The sequence below is a fragment of the Camelus ferus genome, chromosome 2 (genome assembly GCF_009834535.1).
Source record: "Camelus ferus isolate YT-003-E chromosome 2, BCGSAC_Cfer_1.0, whole genome shotgun sequence".
Lineage (NCBI taxonomy): Eukaryota > Metazoa > Chordata > Mammalia > Artiodactyla > Camelidae > Camelus > Camelus ferus.
The window spans coordinates 98,671,456-98,683,271 of record NC_045697.1 but is presented as its reverse complement, the minus strand read 5'-3'; the positions used below and the strand labels follow the sequence as shown (position 1 = coordinate 98,683,271).

The 11,816-nt window shown below is 37.9% G+C and overlaps 1 protein-coding gene across 21 annotated transcripts in view; it reads left to right on the top strand.

The window, feature by feature from the left end:
- The window catches only part of ELF2 (E74 like ETS transcription factor 2), an 87,662-nt gene extending 78,054 nt beyond the window's left edge, over positions 1-9,608 (top strand). For all 21 annotated transcript variants that reach the window (XM_032463669.1, XM_032463647.1, XM_032463666.1 and 18 more), the window contains 3 exons: positions 979-1,171; positions 2,226-2,576; positions 2,983-9,608. In XM_032463669.1, the coding sequence (XP_032319560.1) occupies positions 979-1,171; positions 2,226-2,576; positions 2,983-3,610 (1,172 nt within the window). In that variant the 3' untranslated portion in view covers positions 3,611-9,608. The remainder of the gene's footprint in view (positions 1-978; positions 1,172-2,225; positions 2,577-2,982) is intronic.
- The last annotated feature ends 2,208 nt before the right edge of the window (positions 9,609-11,816 follow it).

The following is an 11,816-nucleotide window of genomic DNA, read 5'->3' as shown; positions in this document are numbered from 1 at the left end:
TATAGGGCCTGATAATCTCCAGGTCATAAACAAAATAATAATGCCCTAGCTGCACAGCTTGATGTAGTTGTAGTTGAAAATTATGCATGGTTTAATAGTGAGAGTTTGTAGGTATTGATGCTGATATACTTGGGCTTCAGAAATAAAAGTGTAACAATGTAAAGTTGGAGGTTAATCTTTTTAGGTCAGGAGATGCACACTTGGGTGCAACTGTGGGTTAATAGATTTATTGAATTTTGAGGGAAATCTAGTATGAAAATGAAATGCTGGAGGAAGAACGTCAGCATTTCAATTGAGTAGCAGGAGTGGCTTGATTTGGAAGCCCTGTCACCCTCAGGGCTCTTCTCAAGTAGCCTGTGACTTGGAGCTGGATGTGAGGATAGTTAAGGGGCAGTGCATCTATCCTGTCTCCCTAGGAGATGGCCTGGTGGCTCAGTGGAGGCATATGTATTGTAATCTTCTCAGGACTCTCTTCTTTTCTTTCATCAATTTAAAAACCTTTGCACCTAGAAGTTTATGAATGGAATGAGAGAAAAACAGCAGCCTGAAAAGCCTGATCTACTCTTCTGTCTCCTCCCTTCCCCTCCTGAAGAAAAGCGATGCTCTTATTTTGCCTACCCGGATTCCCTCCTTTTCTTCTATGCAAATCTTAGCCATCTTCTGACTTAATGATCCTCCTTACCAATCCACCTTATTTTCACCCCTGAAATCCCAGATATTATTTTCTGTCATTCATCTGGAACATAATTATGCATGGTCTTGTGATACAGCTTATAGTTTCAACTGTTACTTATTTCTTGTATTGTTATTTACTGGACAATTTCAAATGAGTGCTGATAGAGTCAAGTATTTAATGATAGACTCTCAGTACATTTGTGCTTTACCAGTAGTAAATGATTTTTTTATCCAGCGTAAGAAAATATTTGCTTTTAATTATGCTGATGAATTTTTAATCAGTGTCTATCACTGTTTTCAAAGGAAACACAACCTATTTGTGGGAGTTTCTGTTAGATCTACTTCAAGATAAAAATACTTGTCCCCGGTATATTAAGTGGACTCAGAGAGAAAAAGGCATATTCAAGCTTGTGGATTCAAAGGCTGTCTCTAAGCTCTGGGGGAAGCATAAGAACAAGCCAGACATGAACTATGAAACTATGGGACGAGCTCTGAGGTAAGAACATTGTCTATTAACTGTTTTAAAGAGAAGCTCTAAAAATCCCTTACTTACAACTTTTATTTTGGGGGGATTTTCTGTAGGAGCTTTTTGGATTTGGAGGCTGTTGGGGAGAGAGGACTTTGGTCTGATGTCTAAAATTTCAACACTTTTGGAAAGTCCCATTTTTGTAGAAAATGTGCATCTTTAAGAAAATTATACCCAAATAAACTACAGTTTCCAAATTGTGAATTTGCTCTTTAGTTCCTGCAAATTTGTTACAATGGATTTACCTTGATATGAAAATTTGTCCTCAGTTGTCAGTTTGAGAAACTATATAACTTTGTAATGTACATGGCTTCTTCTAATTAAGGGTATTTGTAAATGACCCACAAATTCATTTCTACTAAGCACAACTTAGGTAATTTTTCCACGTAATACCAGATTGTTTTTCTGACGTATGTAAATCAGAACTGAACTTTCACCAGTGTCTGTAAAATATAGTTGTTCCCTCAGTATCTGAGGGGGATTGATTCCAGGACACCCACGGATACCAAAATCCATGGATGTTCAAATCCCTTATATGAAGTATTTGCTTTTGACCCACTTACATCCCCATATACTTTAAGTCATCTCTAGATTACATGTAATACCTAACACAAGGTAAATGCCATTTAGAGTGGCCAGCACATGGCGAATTCAAGTTTTGCTATTTGGAACTTCTCTGGAATCTTTTCCCAAGTATTTTCAATCCACAGTTGGTAAATCCATGGATGTGGAAGCTGTGGATATGGAGGGCCAACTCTACAGTAAAATAATTCTGTATTTAGGTTAAATTATTTCCTTTAAGGAAAAAAATGAGCTTTTAGCTACATTACAGATCTCAAAGTTATAGGACTTACGGCACCAGGTTCCAATTTCAGCCTTTTGAACAATCCAGGCAGTAAGAGCTCTTCCGTGTCTCTTTTTGGAATAAGTGAATGTTTCTGTTAATATCCATTCTACATGGTGTTTTTTGTTTTGAGGGGACAAATGTAATATACTTGATTTATTTAGTACTTTTTCCTTACAGATATTATTACCAAAGGGGTATTCTTGCAAAGGTTGAAGGACAGAGGCTTGTATATCAGTTCAAGGATATGCCCAAAAACATAGTGGTCATAGATGATGACAAAACTGAAACCTGTAACGAAGATTTAGCATCAGCTACTGATGAAAAATCATTAGAACGAGTATCACTGTCTGCTGAAAGTCTTTTGAAGGCAGCCACTTCTGTTCGTGGTGGGAAAAACTCGTCTCCTCTAAACTGCTCCAGAGCAGAGAAGGGAGTAGCTAGAGTTGTGAACATCACTTCCCCTGGTCATGATGCTTCGTCCAGGTCTCCTCCTACTACCGCATCTGTATCAGCAACTGCAGCTCCAAGGTAGGTGAGGGGGAAACCATTAGTTGTATTTAATTTTTAGAGATCTCCTTGGCAGAAGTGATCTGTTCCCCTTTTAATATTTGCATTCTAAGAACCTGCTGGTGTCAAAACTTTGAAAAGTGCTTGATGTTTTAAATGTATTTTGTTGTTGTTGTTGTTAAAGTAGACGTCTCATATGACCTGAATTGGTTTTTACGGTTTTATAGATGGAAATAAATGTAGGCGTTAGTTTTTAAAACATACTCATTTCATGGTATTTTATAAACTTCAGGGATTTTTGGTACATCTGTAAAATTTGGGAGCACTAGTTTTATACATTTGGATTTGCATTCATCTTTTTGCTCAAGAGACCTGTTTTATAATTTAGCATTGAATATAATCAACTTTATTTTTTTTAATCTACTAGGACAGTTCGTGTGGCAATGCAAGTACCTGTTGTGATGACATCATTGGGTCAGAAAATCTCAACCGTGGCAGTTCAGTCAGTTAATGCAGGTGCACCGTTAATAACCAGCACTAGCCCAACAACAGCAACCTCTCCAAAGGTAGTTATTCAGACAATCCCTACTGTGATGCCAGCCTCTACTGAAAATGGAGACAAAATCACCATGCAGCCTGCCAAAATTATTACCATCCCAGCTACACAACTTGCACAGTGTCAACTGCAGACAAAGTCAAATCTGACTGGATCAGGGAGCATTAACATTGTTGGAACCCCACTGGCTGTGAGAGCACTTACCCCTGTTTCAATAGCCCATGGTACACCTGTAATGAGACTATCAGTGCCTACTCAACAGGCATCTGGCCAGACTCCTCCCCGAGTTATCAGTGCGGTCATAAAGGGGCCAGAGGTTAAATCAGAAGCAGTGGCAAAAAAGCAGGAACATGATGTGAAAACTTTGCAGCTGGTACAAGAAGAAAAACCGGCAGATGGAAATAAGACGGTGACCCATGTGGTGGTTGTCAGTGCGCCTTCAGCTATTGCCCTTCCTGTAACTATGAAAACAGAAGGACTGGTAACATGTGAGAAATAAAATAGCTCTCCCATGGGCTGTAGAATGTTGGTGATACTAACATAAATATTTGCAAGGATGTCATCAAGAGAAGTCAAAAGACTTTAAAACATTTTTATTGCATATAAGAAAACAATCAAACTTACTGGAAATAAATTACCTATCCCATGTTTCAGTGGGAAATGAACTACATATTGAGATGCTGACAGAAAACTGCCTCTTACAGTAGGAAACAACTGAACCCGTCAATAAAAAGGATTGAAAGGGACCAAGCAACTCACTACAATATCAAGTTACACTAAGACTTGGAACACTAACATTCTGTAAGAGGTTATATGGTTTTCAGTGGGGAGGGGTTGGGATGGGTGATCTCATTGTTACATATAGCAATTTTTGATGCATTTTATATGCATACCAGCAATTATTACTGTGTTCACACAGAACTCACTTAACTGGTGCTATGTGAAGACTGCTAATATAGGTATTTTAGAATGTGAATTGAAGAATGGATCCAAAAGCTTCAGAAAGAGGATAGCAAAAAAGATCTAGTGTGGGTTTTTTTTATATCATATAGCTTAAGCTGATTTAAAACAAAGGCCTTAGACTAATTTTTGGTTTTCTTTATTGAAATAAGCTAATGGCTTGTTTGTGTAAAGCTTTTTTTATTAAAAGAAAAATTTTAAAAATCTTGTACCTAGCACAGTATTGTTATAGAATTTACATGTAACATTTTATATGGTAGTTTAAGTCTGTCAGTTTCTTAATTGTGGACAAGTTAACAGTTGGCTCTGGCCTTTTGCTATAACATGCCTGTGTCACTCAGCCCTGGCATCTTGCAGACATATCAGTTTCATTTCTCCTGTCACTTGGAAGTTAAGACTCAGCATGAATTTTTGTCAGGTAGCTCTGATACCTGGAGTTCTCTTCCTTTCTCTTTTTTCTTTTCTTTTCTTTCTTTTTTTTTTTTTAGTTGAAGTTTAAGAGGGAAAGTACCAGTGTTCAGATTTGAACTATAATAGTTTGTATATTCAACATTTGAAGTATATTCTATTTTGTTGTACTCTTGTTTCAAAGTGTATTCAAGTAGGTTTTCTGAAATATAGAAATGAAATTTTATCTTGTGTTTTGGTCTCTGGTGATATTTATAATATTCAAAAGCTAGTAGAGACACATTGTTTTAGTTAAGAAGTAATAGAAGTCCTATTTCTCCTTCCCAACTACTGCGTGAAGAAATTCTACTTGTTTTGTTCCGTTACAGTAATATTTGGCCAATGATCTGCATGTTTCTACTTCCTTTCTAATTACTGTCATGAACTTATAATGTTCTACTTACCGTATGAATTTACTATTTTAATGTTGGCCACAGTTAAACAATTTATATTTAAAATCAGACCTTCTGTTTCTCAATCACACTTTTTGAGGGTTAGAACAAATAATACTCTAGCCCTTTTACAAATTAGGAAGTGGAGCTACCAGAGAGATTACATGATTCCTAATTTCACACCAAACTAGGTCCTGTGATTCCACATCTTAATGCTCTTTCTACTACAAAGAAAAGTTGTCTATTTTTACATCTTTTAGAAATTCAAATAAACTGATACTTAATATTTTGTGGCCTTTAATTGTGCTTTTGATCAGATACTACTTAGGTTAGGTCAGTAGATTTTTATAACACCTCCCTTTGTAATCTTTTTTCCATAAACATACTTAATGGTACTTTTTAATAAATGCTCAAAAACTCACTTGATTCTCGTCCCATTTGGGGGTTAATCTCAAATTCTACCTCCTTTTAAAACATTTCTCAATTACTTCAGCTTTCAAAATCTGTATTGTATGCCTTGGCACTTTTTTGTGTTGTCTTTTTTGCAGTTTCATTTGTTTGGACAGTTTAGAATTCCATTATTCTTTTTTAGGGGAAAGGTTGTAGCTTACTCTGTGCCCACCCCTTCCCAAGTGCAGCATTTTATTAGACACTCAGACATCTATTGGTTTTGTTAACATATTTGCTAACAATCTAAGTCACATGGAGGATAGCTAATGACATTTTAAGCGAGCAGTTCTATTAGTAATCGGTTCTAATTAGGTTAAGCCAAGGCTACTTGTTTACCTCCACCACTTTACCTGAACATTCTTGTCTCAATAAATACACCAAAGGTCTAGATTTGGAAACATACATGTTGACAGAATATATTGATAAGAATGTTTCTTCCAATTGAAATTATCAGTGGTATGGCTTTTAATCTCAACCCTTCCAAACTGTTAATCATTATAACTTGTATTTGCTTTTTGTGTCTGGTGTGTCAGAGAACCACCTAACAATGACTTGATGCCAATATATTTTCCAGTCTCACCAGGCTTTTGAACAATGATCAGCAGTCTGCTCATTTATTCCTTGGGTCATCTTCCAGCAACAGTTCCAGCCTTCACCACACTCCTTACCAAATGACCAGTATACCTCTTTGTAGAGAACAGAGGTCATGAGCTGTCAACTCCATTTCTGGACCCCTTGCTGTAAGAGCATCTACTTATTCCAGCGTCCATCCTCTAACACTCGTGTCAGGAAGGAGGTGGGTGTGCCTTCCTCCTGTACTCGGCAGCTTCTCCCCTTTCACACCATGGTTTCCTCATTCCAGCAGTTAATGGCCCCTCATTCTGTCTCTCTTCAGTAGCTTGCAGTCAACTCTGGCTTAGAAACCGTTCTCATTGAGGTCTCCAGTAACCCAGTAGTCAAATCATACAGTAATTCATTGTTTCATGTGGTTGCCCTACTTAAAATTCTCTTTTGGTTTTCCATGACACACCGCTTCTGGTTTACTTCCTGCCTGACCAACTCTTCTTAGTCTACCTTGTTTTCCTTCAGCGTTCCCATTTAAAGACAGTACTTATCATGGGGCTCTTTTCCTCATAGAATAGTTGTATTTACTGTTAGGATTTTGATTCAACTTAATTGTTAGATAATCTCACCCACACACATGGTTTTTACTACCAGATCTATTATTCTAGGCTAGACTGAAAGTCTTAGATGGGCTTCTATAATTACCTACTGGCTATTTCCTCCTGAACATCCAATTGAGGTCTCTGTCTAAAATCTGTTCCTCTTAGCTCGACAAATGACATTACCAGCAACCCGTTAACTCATGCCAGGAGAAACCTGAGGGCCATTCTGGACCTTATTTCTTATATCCAGTCTTTCACGCAGTCCTATTGATGGTACCTTCTAAACAGCTTCCTTTCCCATCCTCCCTACCTTACTGCTTGTCTTCTCAAGCGTTCCTCTAGTCCATTTTCCATGCTGCTAGCCGAGAGCTTTCGGAAGATGCGAATTTCATCACTTCCTTATGACTGCTTTAAATTCATATCTCTTACTAGAAAGACAAAAGTGCAAAGCATAACATTCAAAGTCCTTTGATCTGGCCTCTGCCCATCTTCCCAAGCCTTCCCAATACTCTCTTGCCACTCCTGTTTTAGGCATCTCTGGGCTACAGACATAGTGACAAATTTCCCCAAATATTCCTGGTACCTATATATTGTCGAGCCATGCCATTGATAGCTTCCCTCCAGATCACTCTTTCTTCACCTACATTTGAGTTCCCTTATATTTACTGCGTTAGAGGTGACAGGCATCAAAATATTTGTGAAATAGGCTTGGAAACTATTCAGGGTGAGGAGTGGTCTACTCTGAACTCTTAAGTAAGACTGAAAATATCAAGTATATAAAGACAAAGGGCTAGGTGAGCAGAAAAGAAATCAGCTGTGGAAATCAAGGACTGTTCAAAGAGTTAATAGGACAGATGTCACATTGCAAGATACGGTGGGCAACGGTTTGCCTCATTTGCTTGGCCCATCATGTCGTGCCACTTGACACTCTTGCCCACCATAAGGCAAGAAGAATCTGCCAGAATTGATACAGTGACTCTAAAGAGGCAGTTCCAGTAGGGGAGGTGGCTGTGAAGCCAGAATATAAGGGATGGGGGCACCTGGTTCATTACCAGGGGTTTACCTGACACCTAGCATTCTTCGCTCTGCAGAGTGCATCTCTGCTCACTGTATACAAACAAGTCATGTTTAATTGTAATTAATCAGATAAACTCCCAAAGACAAAATTTTGGCTTTTATTTACAAAGTATACTGAGATTCTTTATGTCTCTTGGCCTTTTTGAGGGCATTATAGAACACATTTTTGGGAAGCAAGAGAAACCCTACTTCTAGTTCCAAAGCCATTGCAGCAGCTCTTCCCTTCATTACAGCTTCACTGCTGACAGCACAAGTCCTCTGTGGCTGTGACTTGTCTGTACTTTAGCCTGTTGTAATCATTGTCCTCCATAATTAAAACCTGTTACATTCTGGGGGAACTCAGTGCAGTGATGCCAGTCCTCATGAGAATGAGCAGATACTCTTCTCCCTTTGCAAGTGCACTTCTCTCTTCATCATACCAACAGACCTTTGGAAAACTCAAGTGCATCAAGGAGACTTAAGACATACCTCGTTTTACTGCATTTCGCTTTACTGTGTTTTTTACAAACTGAAAGTCTGGCAACCCCAGGTCAAGCAAGTCTACCAGCACAATCATTTGTTGTTTTTCCAACATCATTTTTTTTGCTCACTTCTGTGTCACTTTTTGGTAATGCTCACAGTATTTCAAACCCTCCATCAGCAAAAAGATTACAACTCACTGACAGCATTTTTTTAGCAATAAATATTTTTAAGTTAAGGTATACACTTTAGACATAATGCTCTTGCAGCACACTTAATACAGGGTAGCGTAAACATAACTTTTACCTGCACTGAGACACCAGAAAAATCCATCTTACTTTATTGCGATACATTATTGTGGTGGTCTGGAACTGAACCCCCAAAGTCTCTGAGGTGTACCTGCATTTGAATTGACATGTATTTAATTCACTTTTACGCACCCATGACCATCTTTTTGGACACTCCATCTTGGCAGTAATGCTTTTGAGTTCAGGATTTAAATGATGTAATATATGACAAGTTAAAGTATCACATGACTGTTTAATGAAAATTTTCCATATCAAAACCAAAATTGAACTATAAATAGGCTGTGAACAGCAGGGTTGTCTTCTCCCAGAATATCGTTTCCTCCCGTCCCATTGTATGTTTAACTCTGAGAATATTTTGTCTACTTCAGAAGACTTCAATGAAGTGGTATCAGATAGATACTGAAGTACAGTGCTAACTTTGCTGTGCATTAGAATCACCTGTGAAGACTTAAATACTGTTGCCCAGGTCACATTCCATAGCAGTTCAATACAACATATGATAGTGGGGGCCAGGCATCAGTGTTTAAAAAACATATCCCTATAGGTGATTTCATTGTGCAGCCAGGTTTGGGTACCACTGCCATTCAGATAAAATAAGGAAAGCTTTACAATTAGAGATGTGTCCTAATCTAAGCTTTTAAAATTGTTTGAATAGAAAAAGGTAGTTTGAGATATATCTATTAAATATTAGTAATGGCTTTTAAAAACATATACTGTATATTTCATCAATTCTAAAGCCTTCTCACATTTAACAATTCTTTAATTAGGATGAGTCTTTAAAGTCTTGTGAAACAGTATACTGTGTCAATGTGCCTTGTCCCTTGGAAAGCTATATATTAATGCCAACAATGCTGCCATTGTTCAAAATATTTTTGAATTGCTTCTTGGAGCAGAACCTAAAATTTTATACATATTTAATAGGGACAAGTTTCCTGCTGAGGAAGATTTTAGTTGTAGAAATAACCAAGTCACTTGAGGTTAATAAACTGATGTGAACAAGCAAGTTACTGCCATATTTGGTTCAAAATGAAACGTGGCTATGAAGTTCAGTTTTCTTGAAAACTTCATAAAACTGGATATGGAAGCTGTTCCAGAAAGTTTCAAAAAAATTTCTTTGAGCAGTGGCAGCAGTAACACAAATTGTTTTTGAAGTGCAAATCAAAAGAGTTAATGCTAAAAGAAACTAGAGATTTTCTGGTCTATTCCCTGTATTATAAATAAACTAAAGTTCAGAAAAACTTGACTCATCAGTTTCAGTTCAGCTAGTCAGTGGCAGACCTAGAAACAACTTCTCCTCTGGTGGTAACCTCCATTCCCTTCCATCCAAAAATAGGGGTGAGGGGAGGGTAGAACCAGCTTAGTTTCTGGGTTAAGTCCATTCCATCATGTGATGATTCTTACTTTCTGACAAACTAAACTGTAAAAGGTTGCAGACTTTTGCTGTGTGTGTGTCTCTTCAGTTTTACCAGTGTAAGTCAAACGTCAGACATTTCCCATGTCCAGTCCATCATCTCTCGGTGTTTCCTCCATATGATACAGGACTCTGCAATCATATTTCAGCATTCTTATATTACACACAAGGGGTTTACACCTAGAAGCCTGAGGTTTAATGTGGCAAGATAATTTAACTTACACTTTATCACCAAAAGAACTTCAGATAGCTTACATATTGTAAAAATAAATCAAAGTCAGCAAAAATAAGCAGGTAAAAGAAAATGAGGCAAAGAAAAAAAAGGCAGAAAAATGGCAAAAGAAAATAGAATACATGCTGTAGAATATTACACAGTAATTAAAATTCATCTGTAAGGTGTCGTTTTGAATGTCTTGGCAGCCAAAATAAAAAAGGTACCAGCTGCCTAGAAGCAGCAAAGCTTTCCCTAACATTCCACACACACACGAGTGGGTGTGTCTACATTCCTAATGAATACTTTCTTAGAAGTGAGCTTTCCACCCAAATCCGGGGAGCAGGGGCCTGGGATTGTGGGTATTGTTTCATCTCTCGGAGGCAGATATTTCTACTTTACGAATCAAAGTGGGGTTGACATCCTCTCCTGAAATTAAAGAACTGAATCGCTAACCCACTATCTCACATCTGCCTGGAGGAACGGGAAAAAAATCTTGCCATTTTATCAGCCGCTCAGCTTCTTGGAGCTTAATTTTTTATTAATGCTGTTGGTTCTGCCCTTTCAAACTGAAGGACTATTCTCCTTGGAATAATCTTGAGAGGCTTATTAGGACATCCATGAATATTTTAGCGTGTCAAGTACAGTGCCCTTCCCTTTCTTGCTTTGAACCTTAAGCATTTGTTTACTCAATGATTTACATACATTTTTATATTACAATTCACAATACTGTTTTCCAAACCTCTCACAAATCTATGGGATCGACAAGACAGGTATGATGCTTATTCTTTGGATGAGAAAACTGAAGCCCTAGAGATGAGTGACTCTTCAGGGTCACAGCTAAGTCCTCATGCCCTTCTGTATGATTTGATTTTATAAGCCCAGCTCCAGGCCTCTGCCATTCCAGTCTCGATAAAAGCCTGCGTGTGCCTGTATTTTTATACACGGCATAAAAAAAAGAGTTTAACAGAGCACCCTACGCAAGCCAACTCATTTTTTGGATGCTTTTTCTTTTCTAAATTTGAAATGAATTATGATTATGAACATGTGTTATTTTCTCTTTTTAGAATTCAGATCTTGGAAATCTTTCCTCAAGTCTAAGACACATTATCTAATTATATGCAATGTTCCCTTCATTATAAAATCTTGAATGTTAGAAAACTGGTTCAAATACAGACTATTTTCATCAATTTCTTCCTTTAGTTTGAAACACAACTAGAGTAGTTGTTCTTACTGCTTCCTTTAAAAAAAAAAGCCACCATCACAGCACAAACAGTATCAGATGTTCTACTCTGGGCGGTGCTACTTCACTGCATCAGAATGACTGAAGTCTGCTCTATTAGCTACTGTTAAGCCTCTATCTTGCTTCTGTTCTATGTGGTGTACAAAAACTTGCATGTTTGACTAGTTTTAACAAATCTTTTCCTTCCCCACAACGTTACTTTTCTCCCCACTTGTGCTCACTCAAGGCCAAGGGAACATGGTGGTGGGGAAGGAAGTGAGCCCACTGGAGTCATGACAGACCGAGGCTGAATCCTGGCTCTGCTACTATTAGCTGAGACTTGGTCAATTACTTGAACTTTTGAGCCCCATTTTAGAGAGTAGTTTTAATATATGTAAAGCTCTTAGCACCGAAGATAAGGATCTCAAATGTTAGTTCCCTCCTATTATGCTGTATTTAAATAAATGAGGTGGTCATTCCTACCACTTAGTAGAATGGAAATCTACTGAACAATAGCCCGGAGGAAGAGAAAAGTCCATGACCACTCTCAGCCTGTCTTCAGATCGGCCCAATTTACCTTCTAAGACTAATCATAACCACAA